We start from the raw sequence: 20,540 nt of genomic DNA, 5'->3' as shown, positions 1-20,540 counted from the left end.
CATTACATTCCTTCACCACTATATATCACGTGCCCTATACTTCACTATTCACTCCTCCACCACTATATATCACGTGTCCTATACTTCATCATTACACTCCTCTACCACTATATATCACGTGCCCTATATTTCACTATTCACTCCTTTACCACTATATATATCGTACCCTATACTTCACCATTACACTTCTCAACCACTATATATCACGTGTCATGTACTTCACCATCTCGTTCCTCCACCACTATATATCACGTGCCCTATACTTCACTATTTACTCCTCCACCACTATATATCACGTGTCCTATACTTCACCATTACACTCCTCTACCCCTATATATCACGTGTCCTATACTTCACCATTACATTCCTTCACCACTATATATCACGTGCCCTATACTTCACTATTCACTCCTCCACCACTATATATCACGTGTCCTATACTTCATCATTACACTCCTCTACCACTATATATCACGTGCCCTATATTTCACTATTCACTCCTTTACCACTATATATATCGTACCCTATACTTCACCATTACACTTCTCAACCACTATATATCACGTGTCATGTACTTCACCATCTCGTTCCTCCACCACTATATATCACGTGCCCTATACTTCACTATTTACTCCTCCACCACTATATATCACGTGTCCTATACTTCACCATTACACTCCTCTACCACTATATATCACGTGCCCTATATTTCACTATTCACTCCTTTACCACTATATATATCGTACCCTATACTTCACCATTACACTTCTCAACCACTATATATCACGTGTCATGTACTTCACCATCTCGTTCCTCCACCACTATATATCACGTGCCCTATACTTCACTATTTACTCCTCCACCACTATATATCACGTGTCCTATACTTCACCATTACACTCCTCTACCACTATATATCACGTGCCCTATATTTCACTATTCACTCCTTTACCACTATATATATCGTACCCTATACTTCACCATTACACTTCTCAACCACTATATATCACGTGTCCTGTACTTCACCATTTCGTTCCTCCACCACTATATATCACGTGCCCTATACTTCACTATTCACTCCTCCACCACTATATATCACGTGTCCTATACTTCATCATTACACTCCTCTACCACTATATATCACGTGCCCTATATTTCACTATTCACTCCTTTACCACTATATATATCGTACCCTATACTTCACCATTACACTTCTCAACCACTATATATCACGTGTCATGTACTTCACCATCTCGTTCCTCCACCACTATATATCACGTGCCCTATACTTCACTATTTACTCCTCCACCACTATATATCACGTGTCCTATACTTCACCATTACACTCCTCTACCACTATATATCACGTGCCCTATATTTCACTATTCACTCCTTTACCACTATATATATCGTACCCTATACTTCACCATTACACTTCTCAACCACTATATATCACGTGTCATGTACTTCACCATCTCGTTCCTCCACCACTATATATCACGTGCCCTATACTTCACTATTTACTCCTCCACCACTATATATCACGTGTCCTATACTTCACCAGTACACCTCTCAACCACTATATATCACGTGTCCTGTACTTCACCATTACATTCCTCCACCACTATATATCACGTGCCCTATACTTCACTATTCACTCCTCCACCACTACAGTATATATCACGTGTCCTATACTTCATCATTACACTCCTCTACCACTATATATCACGTGCCCTATATTTCACCATTCACTCCTTTACCACTATATATCACGTACCCTATACTTCACCATTACACTCCTCCACCACTATATATCACGTGCCCTATACTTCACTATTCACTCCTCCACCACTATATATCACGTGTCCTATACTTCATCATTACACTCCTCTACCACTATATATCACGTGCCCTATATTTCACTATTCACTCCTTTACCACTATATATATCGTACCCTATACTTCACCATTACACTTCTCAACCACTATATATCACGTGTCATGTACTTCACCATCTCGTTCCTCCACCACTATATATCACGTGCCCTATACTTCACTATTTACTCCTCCACCACTATATATCACGTGTCCTATACTTCACCATTACACTCCTCTACCACTATATATCACGTGCCCTATATTTCACTATTCACTCCTTTACCACTATATATATCGTACCCTATACTTCACCATTACACTTCTCAACCACTATATATCACGTGTCATGTACTTCACCATCTCGTTCCTCCACCACTATATATCACGTGCCCTATACTTCACTATTTACTCCTCCACCACTATATATCACGTGTCCTATACTTCACCATTACACTCCTCTACCACTATATATCACGTGCCCTATATTTCACTATTCACTCCTTTACCACTATATATATCGTACCCTATACTTCACCATTACACTTCTCAACCACTATATATCACGTGTCATGTACTTCACCATCTCGTTCCTCCACCACTATATATCACGTGCCCTATACTTCACTATTTACTCCTCCACCACTATATATCACGTGTCCTATACTTCATCATTACACTCCTCTACCACTATATATCACGTGCCCTATATTTCACTATTCACTCCTTTACCACTATATATATCGTACCCTATACTTCACCATTACACTTCTCAACCACTATATATCACGTGTCATGTACTTCACCATCTCGTTCCTCCACCACTATATATCACGTGCCCTATACTTCACTATTTACTCCTCCACCACTATATATCACGTGTCCTATACTTCACCAGTACACCTCTCAACCACTATATATCACGTGTCCTGTACTTCACCATTACATTCCTCCACCACTATATATCACGTGCCCTATACTTCACTATTCACTCCTCCACCACTACAGTATATATCACGTGTCCTATACTTCATCATTACACTCCTCTACCACTATATATCACGTGCCCTATATTTCACCATTCACTCCTTTACCACTATATATCACGTACCCTATACTTCACCATTACACTCCTCCACCACTATATATCACGTGCCCTATACTTCACTATTCACTCCTCCACCACTATATATCACGTGTCCTATACTTCATCATTACACTCCTCTACCACTATATATCACGTGCCCTATATTTCACTATTCACTCCTTTACCACTATATATCACGTACCCTATACTTCACCATTACACTCCTCCACCACTATATATCACGTGCCCTATACTTCACTATTCACTCCTCCACCACTATATATCACGTGTCCTATACTTCATCATTACACTCCTCTACCACTATATATCACGTGCCCTATACTTCACCATTTCACTCCTTTACCACTACAATTACATTTCTTTGCTTCACCATTTCACTCCTCTATCACTATACATCACGTGTCCTATACTTCAATATTCACTCCTCTACCACTATTTATCACGTGCCCTATACTTCATCATTACACTCCTCTACCACTATATATCACGTGTCCTATACTTCACCATTACACTCCTTTACTACTATATATCACGTGCCCTATACTTCACCATTCACTCCTCTACCACTACACAACACATGTCTATACTTCATCATAACACTCTTCTACCACTATTTATCACGTGCCCTATACTTCATCATTACACTCCTCTACCACTATATATCACGTGTTCTATACTTTACCATTACACTCCTTTACGACTATATATCACGTGCCCTATACTTCACCATTACACTCATCTACCACTATATATCACGTGTCCTATACTTCACCATTACACTTCTCCACTACTATATATCACGGCCCTATACTTCACTATTCACTCCTTTACCACTACACAACACATGTCTATACTTCACCATTAAAATCCTCTACGACTATACAACACAAGTCTATACTTCACCATTCACTCCTCTACCACTATATATCACGTCCCTATACTTCACAATTCACTGCTCTACCACTATACATCACGTGCCCTATACTTCCCCATTCACTCCTCTACCACTACACAACACACGTCTATTCTTCACTATTCACTCCTTTACCACTACACAACATATGTCTATACTTCACTATTCACTCCTCTACCACTATATATCACGTGCCCTATACTCCACCATTCACTCCTCTACCACTACACAACACACGTCTATAATTCACCATTCATTCCTTTACCACTACACAACATATGTCTATACTTCACTATTCACTCCTCTACCACTATATATCAAGTGCCCTATACTTCACCATTCACTCCTCTACCACTACACAACACATGTCTATAATTCACCATTCACTCCTTTTCCACTACACAACATATGTCTATACTTCACCATTAAATCATCTTCCACTATACAACACAAGTCTATACTTCACTATTCACTACTCTACCACAATATATCACGTGCCCTATACTTCACCATTCACTCCTTTACCACTACACAACACATGTCTATACTTCACCGTTACCCTCCTCCACTACTATATATCACGGCCCTATACATCACCATTCACTCCTTTACCACTGCACAACACATGTCTATACTTCACCATTAAAATCCTCTGCCACTATACAACACACGTCTATACTTCACCATTCACTCCTCTACCACTATATATCACGGCCCTATACTTCACAATTCACTGCTCTACCACTATATATCACGTGCCCTGTACTTCACCATTCACTCCTCTACCACTACACAACACACGTCTATACTTCACCATTCACTCCTTTACCACTACACAACACATGACTATACTTCACTATTCACTCCTCTACCACTATATATCACGTGCCCTATACTTCCCCATTCATTCCTTTACCACTACACAACACACGTCTATAATTCACCATTCACTCCTTTACCACTACACAACACACGCCTTTACTTCACCATTCACTCCTTTACCACTACACAACACATGTCTATACTTCACTATTCACTCCTCCACCACTATATATCACGTGTCCTATACTTCATCATTACACTCCCCTACCACTACACAACACCCATTTACTCCTCCACCACAATATATCACATGTCATATACTTCATCATTACACTCCTCTACCACTATATATTACGTGCCCTATACTTCACCATTACACTAATCCACCACTATATATCACATGTTCTATACTTCATCATTACACTCTCCTACCACTACACAACAACCATTTACTCCTCCACCACAATATATCATTTCCTATACTTCACCATTAGACTCCTCTACCCCTATATATTACGTGTCCTATACTTCACCATTACATTCCTCCACCACTATAAATCACTCGTTCTATACTTCACCATTACACTCCTTTACCACTACAATTACATGTCTATGCTTCACCATTTCACTCCTCTATCACTATATATCACGTGTCCTATACTTCACCATTCACTCCTCTACCACTACTCAACACACGTCTATACTTCATCATTACACTCCTCTACCACTACTTTACTACTATATATCACGTGCCCTATACTTTACCATTCACTCCTCTACCACTACACAACACACGTCTATAATTCATCATTACACTCCTCTACCACTATTTATCACGTGCCTTATACTTCATCATTACACTCCTCTACCACTATATATCACGTGCCCTATACTTCACCATTAAACTCCTCTACCACTATATATCACGTGCCCTATACTTCACCATGACACTCCTCCACTACTATATATCACGGCCCTATACTTCACCATTCACTCCTTTACCACTACACAACACATGTCTATACTTCACCATTAAAATCCTCTACCACTATACAACACAAGTCTATACTTCACCATTCACTCCTCTACCACTATATATCACGTCCCTATACTTCACAATGCACTGCTCTACCACTACACAACACACGTCTATAATTCACCATTCACTCCCTTGCCACTACACAACACATGTCTATACTTCACCATTACACTCCTCTAACACTATTTATCACGTGCCCTATACTTCATCATTACACTCCTCTACCACTATATATCACGTGTTCTATACTTCACCATTACACTCCTTTACAACTACATAACACATTTCTATGCTTCACCATTTCACTCCTCTATTACTATAGATCACGTGCCCTATACTTCACCATTACACTCCTTTACCACTACAATTACATTTCTATTCTTCACCATTTCACTCCTCTATCACTATATATCACGTGTCCTATACTTCACCATTCACTCCTCTACCACTACTCAACACACGTCTATACTTCATCATTACACTCCTCTACCACTATTTATCACGTGCCTTATACTTCATCATTACACTCCTCTACCACTTTATATCACGTGTTCTATACTTCACCATTACACTCCTTTACGACTATATATCACGTGCCCTATACTTCACCATTACACTCCTTCACTACTATATATCACGGCCCTATATTTCACCATTCACTCCTTTACCACTTCACAACACATGTCTATACTTCACCATTAAGATCCTCTACCACTATACAAAACAAGTCTATACTTCACCATTCACTCCTCTACCACTATATATCACGTCCCTATACTTCACAATTCACTGCTCTACCACTATACATAAAGTGCCCTATACTTCACCATTCACTGCTCTACCACTACACAACACACGTGTATTCTTCACTATTCACTCCTTTACCACTACACAACACATGTCTATACTTCACTATTCACTCCTCTACCACTATATATCACGTGCCCTATACTCCACCATTTACTCCTTTACCACTACACAGAACACGTCTATAATTCACCATTCACTCCTTTACCACTACAAAACACATGTCTATACTTCACTATTCACTCCACTACCACTATATATCACGTGCCCTATACTCCACCATTTACTCCTTTACCACTACACAGCACACGTCTATAATTCACCATTCACTCCTTTACCACTACACAACACAACCATTACACTCCTTTACCACTACAATTACATTTCTATTCTTCACCATTTCACTCCTCTATCACTATATATCACGTGTCCTAGTCTATACTTCACTATTGACTCCTCTACCCCTATATATCACGTGCCCTATATTTCACCATTCACTCCTTTTCCACTACACAACATATGTCTATACTTCACTATTCGCTCCTTTACCACTACACAGCACACGTCAATATATCACGTGTCCTATACTTCACCATTACACTCCTTTACTACTATATATCACGTGCCCTATACGCCCCCATTTACTCCTTTACCACTACAGAACACATGTCTATACTTCACCATTCATTCCTCTACCACTATAACTATATATCACGTGTCCTGTACTTCACTATTTCACTCCTCCACCACTATATATCAAACACACGTCTATAATTCCCCGTTCAATCCTCTCCCACTCCACAACACATGTCTATAATTCACCATTCACCCCTTTACCACTACAAAACACAGGTCTATACTTCACTATTCACTCCTCTACCACTATATATCACGTGTCCTATACTTTATGATTACACTCCCCTACCACTACACAACACCCATTTACTCCTCCACCACAATATATCACGTGTCCTATACTTCATCATTACACTCCTCTACCACTATATATTACGTGCCCTATACTTCACCATTACACTCATCCACCACTATATATCACGTGTCCTATACTTTATCATTACACTCCCCTACCACTACACAACACCCATTTACTCCTCCACCACAACATATCATGTCCTATACTTCACCATTACACTCCTCTACCCCTATATATCACTTGTCCTATACTTCACCATTACATTCCTCCACCACTATATATCACGTGCACTATACTTCACTATTCAATCCTCCACCACTATATATCACGTGTCCTATACTTCATCATTACACTCCTCTACCACTATTTATCACGTGCCCTATACTTCATCATTACACTCCTCTACCACTATTTATCACGTGCCCTATTCTTCATTATTACACTCCTCTACCACTATATATCACGTGCCCTATATTTCACCATACACTCCTTTACCACTATATATCACGTACCCTATATTTCACCATTTCGCTCCTCCACCACTATATATCACGTGCCCTATACTTCACCATTTCACTCCTCACCACTACACAACACACGTCTATACTTCACCATTCACTCCTTTACCACTACACAACACTTGTCTATACTTCACAATTACACTCATCTAAATATGTACCACTTCAAAAGAGATGTCTATACTACAAAATTTCATTTCTTCACCAATATATATCACGTGCTCTATACTTAACCATTACACTCCACTACCATTATATATCACGTGCACTATACTTCTACATTTTACTCCTTCTACCACTATTTATCACGTGCCCTATACTTCATCATTACACTCCTTTACAACAACATAACACATTTCTATGCTTCACCATTTCACTCCTCTATTACTATATATCACGTGCCCTATACTTCACCATTCACTCCTCTACCACTATATATCACGTCCCTATACTTCACAATTCACTGCTCTACCACTATACATCACGTGCCCTATACTTCACCATGACACTCCTTTACAACTACATAACACATTTCTATGCTTCACCATTTCACTCCTCTATCACTATATATCACGTGCCCTATACTTCACCATTTCACTCCTCACCACTACACAACACACGTCTATACTTCATCATTACACTCCTCTACCACTATATATCACGTGCCCTATACTTCATTATTACCCTCCTCTACCACTATAAATCACGTGCCCTATACTTCACCATTGCACTCCTTTACCACTACAATTACATGTCTATGGTTCACCATTTCACTCCTCTATCACTATATATCACGTGCCCTATACTTCACCATTTCACTCCTCACCACTACACAACACACGTCTATACTTCACAATTCACTCCTTTACCACTACACAACACATGTCTATACTTCACCATTCACTCCTTTACCACTACACAACACATTTCTATGCTTCACTATTCACTCCTCCACCACTATATATCACGTGTCCTATACTTCATCATTACACTCCCCTAACACTACACAACACCCATTTACTCCTCAACCACAATATATCACGTGTCCTATACTTAATCATTACACTCCTCTCCCACTATATATGACGTGCCCTATACTTCACCATTACACTCCTCCACCACTATATATCACGTGTCCTATACTTTATCATTACACTCCCCTACCACTAAACAACACCCTTTTACTCCTCCACCACAATATATCATGTCCTATACTTCACCATTACACTCCTCTACCTCTATATATCACGTGTCCTATACTTCACCATTACATTCCTCCACCACTATATATCACGTGCCCTATACTTTACCATTACACTCCTTTAAAACTATATAACACATTTCTATGCTTCACCATTTCACTCCTCTATTACTATATATCACGTGCCCTATAATTCTTCATCATTACACTCCTCTACCACTATTTATCACGTGCCCTATACTTCACCATTACACTCCTCCACTACTATATATCACACTATATATCACGTGCCCTATATTTCACCATTCACTTCTTTACCACTATATATCACGTACCCTATACTTCACCATTACACTTCTCAACCACTTTATATCACGTGCCCTGTACTTCACCATTTCGCTCCTCCACCACTATATATCACGTGCCCTATACTTTACCATTACACTCCTTTAAAACTATATAACACATTTCTATGCTTCACCATTTCACTCCTCTATTACTATATATCACGTGCCCTATACTTCATTATTACACTCCTCTACCACTATATATCACGTGCCCTATACTTCACCATTACACTCCTTTACCACTACAATTATATTTCTATGCTTCACCATTTCCCTTCTCTATCACTATATATCACGTGTCCTATACTTCAACATTCACTCCTCTACCACTATTTATCCCGTGCCCTATACTTCATCATTACACTCCTCTACCACTATATATCACGTGTCCTATACTTCACCACTACACTCCTTTACTACTATATATCACGGCCCTATACTTCACCATTCACTCCTTTACCACTACACAACACATGTCTATACTTCACCATTAAATTCCTCTACCACTATACAACACAAGTCTTCACTTCACCATTTACTCCTCTACCACTATATATCACGTCCCTATACTTAACAATTCACTGCTCTACCACTATACATCACGTGCCCTATACTTCACCATTCACTCCTTTACCACTACACAACACACGTCTATTCTTCACTATTCACTCCTTTACCATTACACAACACATGTCTATACTTCACTATTTACTCCTCTACCCCTATATACCACGTGTCCTATACTTCACCATTACATTCCTCTACCACTATATATCACGTGCCCTATACTTCACTATTCACTCCTCCACCACTATATATCACGTGTCCTATACTTCATCATTACACTCCTCTACCACTATACATCACGTGCCCTATACTTCACCATGACACTCCTTTACAACTACATAACACATTTCTATGCTTCACCATTTCACTCCTCTATTACTATATATCACGTGCCCTATACTTCATTTTTACACTTCTCTACCACTATATATCACGTGTCCTATATTTCACCATTACACTCCTTTACCACTACAATTATATTTATATGCTTCACCATTTCACTCCTCTATCACTATATATCACGTGTCCTATACTTCAACATTCACTCCTCTACCACTATTTATCCCGTGCCCTATACTTCATCATTACACTCCTCTACCACTATACATCACGTGCCCTATACTTCACCATTCACTCCTTTACCACTACACAACACACGTCTACACTTCATCATTACACTCCTCTACCACTATTTATCACGTGTTCTATGCTTCACCATTACACTCCTTTACGACTATATATCACGTGCCCTATTCTTCAACATTACACTCCTCTACCACTATATATCACGTGCCCTATACTTCACCATGACACCTCCACTACTATATATCACGGCCCTATACTTCACCATTCACTCCTTTACCACAAAACAACACATGTCTATACTTCACCATTAAATTCCTCGACCACTATACAACACAAGTCTATACTTCACCATTCACTCCTCTACCACTATATATCACGTGCCCTATACTTCACCATTCACTCCTCTAATCACGTGTCCTATACTTCACCATTACATTCCTCCACCACTATATATCACGTGCCCTATACTTCACTATTCACTCCTTTACCACTACACAACACACGTCTATAATTCAACCACTATACATCACGTGCCCTATATTTCACTATTCACTCCTTTACCACTACACAACACATGTCTATACTTCACTATTTCCTCCTCTACCCCTATATATCACGTGTCCTATACTTCACCATTACATTCCTCCACCTCTATATATCATGTGCCCTATACTTCACTATTCACTCCTCCACCACTATATATCACGTGTCCTATACTTCATCATTACACTCCTCTACCACTATACATCACGTGCCCTATATTTCACCATTCACTCCTTTACCACTATATATCACGTACCCTATACTTCACCATTACATTTCTCAACCACTATATATCACATGTCCTGTACTTCACCATTTCGCTCCTCCACCACTATATATCACGTGCCCTATACTTCACTATTCACTTCTCAACCACTATATATCACGTGTCCTGTACTTCACCATTTCGCTCCTCCACCACTATATATCACGTGCCCTGTACTCTACCATTATACTCCTCCACTACTATATATCACGTGCCCTATACTTCACCATTTCACTCCTCCACCACTACACAACACACGTCTATACTTCACCATTCACTCCTTTACCACTACACAACACATGTCTATACTTCACAATTACACTCATCTAAATATATACCACTTCAAAAGAGATGTCTATACTGCAAAATTTCACTTCTTCACCAATATATATCACGTGCTCTATACTTAACCATTACACTACACTACCATTATACTTCACGTGCCCTATACTTCTACATTTTACTCCTGCTACCACTATATATCACGTGCCCTATACTTCACTATTACACTCCTTTAAAACTACATAACACATTTCTATGCTTCACCATTTCACTCCTCTATTACTATATATCACGTGCCCTATACTTCACCATTCACTCCTCTACCACTTTTTATCACGTGCCCTATACTTCACCATTCAATCCTTTACCACTACACAACACATGTCTATAATTCACCATTCACTCCTTTTCCACTACACAACAACCACTATACAACACAAGTCTATACTGCACCATTCATTCCTCTACCACTATACAACACACGTCTTTACTTCACCATTTACTCCTCTACCACTACACAACACACGTCTATACTTCACTATTCACTCCTCTCCCACTATATATCACGTCCCTATACTTCACAATTCACTGCTCTACCACTATATATCTCGTGCCCTATACTTCACTACACAACACATGTCTATACTTCTCTATTCACTCCTCTACCACTATATATACATCACGTGCCCTATACTTCACAATTAAATCCTTTACCAATACACAACAAACGTCTATAATTCACCATTAACTCCTTTACCACTACACAACACAGGTCTATACTTCACTATTCACTCCTCTCCCACTATATATCACGTGCCCTATCCTTCCCCATTCACTCCTCTACCACTTTTTATCACGTACCCTATACTTCACCATTCAATACTTCACTATTTACTCCTCTACCACTATATATCACGGCCCTATACTTAACCATTCACTCCTTTACCACTCCACAACACATGTCTATACTTCCCCATTAAAATCCTCTACCACTATACAACACAAGTCTATACTTCACCATTCATTCCTCTACCACTATACAACACAAGTCTATACTTCACTATTCACTCCTCTACCACTATATATCACGTCCCTATACTTCACAATTCACTGCTCTACCACTATACATCACGTGCCCTATACTTCACCATTCACTCCTCTACCACTACACAACACACGTCTATTCTTCACAATTCATTCCTTTACCATTACGCAACACATGTCTATACTTCACTATTTACTCCTCTACCACTATATATCACGTGCCCTATACTTCACCATTCAATCCTTTACCACTACACAACACACGTCTATACTTCACCATTCACTGCTCTACCACTATACAGCACGTGCCCTATTCTTCATCATTACACTCCTCTACCTCTATATATCACGTGCCCTATCCTTCACCATTCAATCCTTTACAACTACACAACACACGTCTATACTTCACTATTTGCTCCTCTACCACTATATTATATCACGTGCCCTATCCTTCACCATTCAATCCTTTACAACTACACAACACACGTCTATACTTCACCATTGACTCCTCTACCACAATATATCGGGGGCCTATACTTCACCATTCACTGCTCTACCCCTATATATCACGTGTCCTATACTTCATCATTACACTCCTCTACCTCTATATATCACGTGTCCTATACTTCACCATTACACTCCTCCACTACTATATATATATATCACGTACCCTATACTTCACCATTAAAATCCTCTCCCACTATACAACACAAGTCTATACTTCACCATTCACTCCTCTACCACAATATATCACGTCCCTATACTTCACCATTCACTGCTCTACCACTATATATCTCGTGCCTTTTACTACACCATTCACTCCTTTACCACTACACAACACACGTCTATATTTCACCATTCACTCCCTTGCCACTGCACAACACATGTCTATACTTCACCATTACACTCCTCTACTACTATATATCACGGCCCTATACTTCACCATTCACTCCTTTACCACTACACAACGCATGTCTATACTTCACCATTAAAATCCTCTACCACTATACAACACACGTCTATACTTCACCATTCACTTCTCTACCACTGTATATCACGTGCCCTATACTTCACCATTCACTCCTCTACCACTACACAACACATGTCTATAATTCACCATTCACTCCTTTTCCACTATACAACACAAGTCTATACTTCACCATTCACTCCACTACCACTATATATCACGTCCCTATACTTCAACATTCACTGCTCTACCACTATATATCTCGTGCCCTATACTTCACCATTCATTCCTTTACCACTACACAACACACGTCTATAATTCGACATTCACTCCTTTGCCACTACACAACACATGTCTATACTTCACCATTACACTCCTCTACTACTATATACCACGGCCCTATACTTCACCATTCACTCATTTACCACTACACAACGCATGTCTATACTTCACCATTAAAATCCTCTACCACTATACAACACACGTCTTTACTTCACCATTTACTCCTCTACCACTACACAACACATGTCTATAATTCACCATTCACTCCTTTTCCACTACACAACACATGTCTATACTTCACTATTCACTCCTCTACCACTATATATCACGGCCCTATACTTTACTATTCACTCCTCTACCACTATATATCACGTGCCCTATACTTCACCATTCACTCCTTTACCACTACACAACACACGTCTATAATTCACCATTCACTCCTTTACCACTACAAAACACATGTCTATACTTCACCATTACACTCCTCCACTACTATATATCACGGCCCTATACTTCACCATTCACTCCTTTACCACTACACAACACATGTCTATACTTCACCATAAAAATCCTCTACTACTATACAACACACGTCTATACTTCACCATTCACTCCTCTACCACTACACAACACATGTCTATACTTCACTATTCACTCCTCTACCACTATATATGACGTGCCCTATACTTCACCATTCACTCCTTTACCACTACACAACACACGTCTATAATTCACCATTCACTCCTTTACCACTACACAACACATGTCTATACTTCACTATTAACTCCTCTACCACTATATATGACGTGCCCTATACTTCACCATTCACTCCTTTACCACACCACAACACACGTCTATAATTCACCATTCACTCCTTTACCACTACACAACACATGTCTATACTTCACTATTCACTCCTCTACCACTATATATCACGTGCCCTATACTTCACCATTCACTCCTTTACCACTACACAACACACGTCTATAATTCACCATTCACTCCTTTACCACTACACAACACATGTCTATACTTCACTATTCACTCCTCTACCACTATATATCACGTGCCCTATACTTCACCATTCACTCCTTTACCACTACACAACACACGTCTATAATTCACCATTCACTCCTTTACCACTACACAACACATGTCTATACTTCACTATTCACTCCTCTACCACTATATATCACGTGCCCTATACTTCACCATTCACTCCTTTACCACTACACAACACACGTCTATAATTCACCATTCACTCCTTTACCACTACACAACACATGTCTATACTTCACTATTCACTCCTCTACCACTATATATCACGTGCCCTATACTTCACCATTCACTCCTTTACCACTACACAACACACGTCTATAATTCACCATTCACTCCTTTACCACTACACAACACATGTCTATACTTCACTATTCACTCCTCTACCACTATATATCACGTGCCCTATACTTCACCATTCACTCCTTTACCACTACACAACACACGTCTATAATTCACCATTCACTCCTTTACCACTACACAACACATGTCTATACTTCACTATTCACTCCTCTACCACTATATATCACGTGCCCTATACTTCACCATTCACTCCTTTACCACTACACAACACACGTCTATAATTCACCATTTATTCCTTTACCACTTCACAACACACGTCTATACTTCACCATTCACTCCTTTACCACTACACAACACATGTCTATACTTCACTATTCACTCCTCTACCACTATAAATCACGTGCCCTATACTTCACCATTCACTCCTTTACCACTGCACAACACATGTCTATACTTCACCATTATAATCCTCTACCTCTATATATCACGTGCCCTATACTTCATCATTAAAATCCTCTACCACTACACAACACATCTCTATATTTAACCATTACACTCCTTTACCACTACACAACACATGTCTATATTTCACCATTAATATCCTCTACCACTACACAACACACGTCTATAATTCACCATTCACTCCTTTACCACTACACAACACATGTCTATACTTCACTATTAAAATCCTCTACCACTATACAACACACGTCTATACTTCACCATTCACTGCTCTACCACTATATTTCACGTCCCTATACTTCACTATTCACTGCTCTACCACTATATATCACGTGCCCTATACTTCACCATTCACTCCTCTACCACTACACAAGACACGTCTTTGCTTCACCATTCACTCCTGTACCACTACACAACACACGTCTATACTTCACTATTCACTCCTCTACCACTATATATCACGTGCCCTATACTTCCCCATTCACTCCTCTACCACTACACAAGACACGTCTTTGCTTCACCATTCACTCCTGTACCACTACACAACACACGTCTATACTTCACTATTCACTCCTCTACCTCTATATATCACGTGCCCTATACTTCACCATTCACTCCTTTACCACTGCACAACACATGTCTATAATTCACCATTAGAATCCTCTACCACTAAATATCACGTGCCCTATACTTTATCATTAAAATCCTCTACCACTACACAACACATCTCTATATTTAACCATTACACTCCTTTACCACTACACAACACATGTCTATACTTCACCATTTCACCCCTCTGGCACTTTACAACACGTGCCCTATACTTCACCGTTCACTCCTCTACGACTACACAACACATGCCATATCCTTCACCATAACACGTCTTAAGCCTACCAAGCACACACGTACCTCTACTACTAAATATCCACGCTCTATACTTCATCATACTACCTTTCTTTCACTACCCAGCACATGTTTCTTCCATTCCCTATGCACTGAACACCAAGTTCGGGTAATGTTTGTTAATCAATGTATGCGTGATTGTTATTTGGCTCGTGTCATTCGATGAATGTTGGTGGATGGTATAAATATATCAGATAATGTCAGTTTGTATTGTTTTACTTCATCTTCCAACGCATTACTCCAGATGTGATAATTATGCTTGCATAAACAGTCAACAAAGAGGCATATTTATCAATATTTATGACAGTGTTGTATTATGCTGCCAGGGTTGAAGGCATAGTACATGACCCAAAACAGTATGATTTCAACCGTGGCAAGTATTTTGGCATCACATTCCATCACTCATGCTTTTATTATTTGTCTAATTATAAACAATTGAACAATTCAATTAAAAATCGGTAAGGTTCCCCCCTGCCAATCTGCAGACTTGCAGCAATTTTAAGAACGACGTCGATTTGACTAAAATCGAGTTTGTCGTTCGAAGTAGAGATACATTATGCCATGTCATTCAATTCAATCAAAAACAACCCGATTCGGCATTTTACAACAGCCGTCAACGCCTATGGAGTGTGAAAAAGGGAAAGTCGATTACTGCAACATATAGCAAGATCAGCATCACAAACTCGTTTCACCATCAATATCCACGTAATTAACCATACGAATATAGTGTTAAATATTTCTGTTGAGGAAGTTACACACAGAAGGGTGATATATGCAACTTAGTGTACATTATACAGCGTTAATTTACTATAAGATAATGATTTATTTCTGATCGGCTGTCGTATCGCCTCTCTCCAGCACTAAAGGTGCCATTGATAACGACATCATCCCGTGTCCTTAGGCGACTACAGCGTCGTGTTTCAATACAAACATTTACTCTATATGAATCATGTCGTCCGTCCAAAGCCACAGGGTCGCAGTTTGGCATGAAACTCTCTGCCGAGTTCGTTTTGTGTTACTTGAATGTTTATAAAAATTCCGAATACTGATAAAAAATAGTGATGTTTTGCTTCTTTACACAACTTTTTCAAAAAGTACATATAGTTGCAAAGTTAAAGCATAGTACGCGACCCCGTAAGTTTATTTCATAGACTACTAAACGACAACACTATGTCAAAAACGAGAATGTCAAGATGATAAACCGAGGTTAAAGTCGCCAGAATTATGATTGCCTGTTGGCATTTCCGTTGCGAAAAGAAATGAGCTCGTCTCCTTGCGTCCTTTTTTTGGCTTTCGTGTGAGGCTAACTATATTAATGGGCATGTCAGGAGTAGTAGCAAAAACTTTGTGAAGTCCTTCATGGTCGCTTTCAAAACTGTCAGCCCCTTAAGTAACAAGAGCTTGATTGACCTTATTGATAGTATATACCGTCCCAAATTTGAAATTAATGACTTTACTGTATCAACTTCTTACTTCATTTTTTTTCATACAAAATAACCAACAGACACGTCTTACTATTAAGCTGTCCGATAGGGGTGATGATGTTTATTCTGCAATCATGAACTTTTCAATTTCTCAAAAAGAATACCAATGCTTTCCACTAGTACGGTGTTTAGGTGTTGCAGTTGACCTAATATCTAGTCAAGATAGGAGGCACGATAGTTTAGTGGTTGGACGCCGGGCTTGTGACCGAAGAGTTGCGAGTTCGAGTCATAGCACGGCACTGTGTTGTATCTTTGAACAAGACACTTTACTTCGATTGTTCAGTCTACTCAGCTGTAAATGAGTACGTGGTCGGGCAGTGATATAATTGTTAAATGAGAGCTGTGAGCGCCGAAATGGCAGCACTGGCTGTATGATGCACATGGTTTTGATAAAGATGTTGGCTGGTAGCAAAGGCCCTATAACCACAGATAATAATTTGTGAACCGCTTTGAGACGACCTACGGACTATGTTGTGATAAAGCGGTATACAAGAACCTCCAAATCTTCTTATGATTTTTAAAAATCAGGTGTTCTTCCGAGAAATTGATACGGTCATTGGTTTGTACACGTGGCTATATTTTAGGATGTCGACATAAGCATTCACGAATCTTTGTAAAATTAAGAAATGTGTTCCAGTATACTTTAAAAAAAATAATGATTGTAAAAATATCCTTGTGTCAGCAGACCCATATAATGTTTTGAAACTAGCAGAATCCATATCGTTTATAGTGTTTTACATAGAAATATTGAAAAACAAGTGCAGTGTTCAATAACATAACTGTCAACCATGATTACGTCATTGCAGCGTGAGTTTTAATGCAGGAACATATCTAGGACATGCAACCTCTTACACGTGTCTGCAAGATGTCCAATTCCATAGGTTGAGCTATAAAACTAAACTGCCTAGGTAAGAAGTGTCTTGTGCACGTGAATAGCTTGAACGCCTGTAGATGCCCTCGTCCACCAGTGTGGTGTATTTATATATATAAACCGGAGCTACGCTTTGCAGTATGTATACAATGTCATTATTATGACCACATGTTTCGGTACGCAAAGGACAAACAGATGTATTTGGCATTGCCGTGCAATATTGAGGATGACAGGAGACTTGAGACTCCGTATCCGGTTTCGAACCTATTAGAGGACCACGTTAGTAATAATACGCCACACGACCGACACCATTAAGTGGGCCTTGAATCTCTGAGAAAATATTTTGATAAATTTGTGATATACGTAAGCTTAATTTTGTTTGTTTTTGTATTTTTTGTATTTTTCAGATTTTTTTTACATACAATGCAAAGTACATTTGTATTAGCTGAAAATCTCACACACACTAACCCGCTTCCACTTTCACACACACAATTATCGATTGTCATTTTAATACATTTTTCCAATGTTTACATTTACAATGCATTTGTATGAGGAAAGCAGAAAAGGAAAGGTTAATAAAAAGAAAAATAGACAGGGGATGAAAAAACAACAAGGACAAAACAGAGAGAGAGAGAGAGAGAGAGAGAGAGACAGAGACAGAGAGAGACAGAGACGGAGAGAGAGATGTCTGACAATCAGTAGTAAATATCTGTATATCTATATGTATGACTAGCATATGAAAACAGGAGGGAATAAAGAGCATGTGTTGTCAGCTGCAAATGTCAATATATGTATAGTAATAGCTAAACAAAATATTTTGATGTCTTATAGATAGGAAACAAAACAACTCATATACTAGTGTCCAATAATATTACATATTAAAACTGTAAACAGTATTCTTAAAATAAAGTTCAGCAAATTGAAGATTCAGGAGATATTAATTAACTTTTGTCATTTTTTCCAATTATTTTTAAAAGTGTTATTATACTTGTCATCTTTAAAACACAAACAATCATTAGATGTCAAGACATTGGAAGCGGTTAAGAAAAAACACCGATGCTGGGAGAGATTCATGGAAACAAAGGATCAAAACAAACATGCAGAATATGTCAAGGCAAGAAACAAAGTAAAGAACTTGGTTAGAAAAGCGAAAAAACAACTGGAACAAAATATCGGTAAAGATGTAAAACCAACCCCAAGAAATTTTGGAAATATGCTAATTCTAAAACAAAAACCAGGACAGGAATATCCGAATTACATGTAAAGGAAAACGACAAAGTGGTACACACTGCCAAAAGTGATGGTGAAAAGGCTAACGTATTGGCCAACTTCTTCAGCAGCGTATTTACGAAGGAACCGGAA

At 39.0% G+C, this 20,540-nt stretch overlaps 1 protein-coding gene across 1 annotated transcript; it reads left to right on the top strand.

Annotated features, from left to right (window-relative positions):
- Positions 1-5,491: 5,491 nt before the first annotated feature.
- LOC110450384 lies at positions 5,492-14,762 on the top strand. The gene is made up of 2 exons (XM_021497870.1): positions 5,492-5,683; positions 13,772-14,762. Exons 1-2 carry the CDS (start codon positions 5,663-5,665, stop codon positions 14,663-14,665), a joined length of 915 nt encoding a protein of 304 aa, XP_021353545.1. The 5' UTR covers positions 5,492-5,662; the 3' UTR covers positions 14,666-14,762.
- The last annotated feature ends 5,778 nt before the right edge of the window (positions 14,763-20,540 follow it).

The sequence above is a fragment of the Mizuhopecten yessoensis genome, unplaced genomic scaffold, assembly GCF_002113885.1.
Source record: "Mizuhopecten yessoensis strain PY_sf001 unplaced genomic scaffold, ASM211388v2 scaffold5193, whole genome shotgun sequence".
In the NCBI taxonomy this organism is placed as follows: domain Eukaryota; kingdom Metazoa; phylum Mollusca; class Bivalvia; order Pectinida; family Pectinidae; genus Mizuhopecten; species Mizuhopecten yessoensis.
This window is presented reverse-complemented; position numbering and strand designations above follow the sequence as displayed.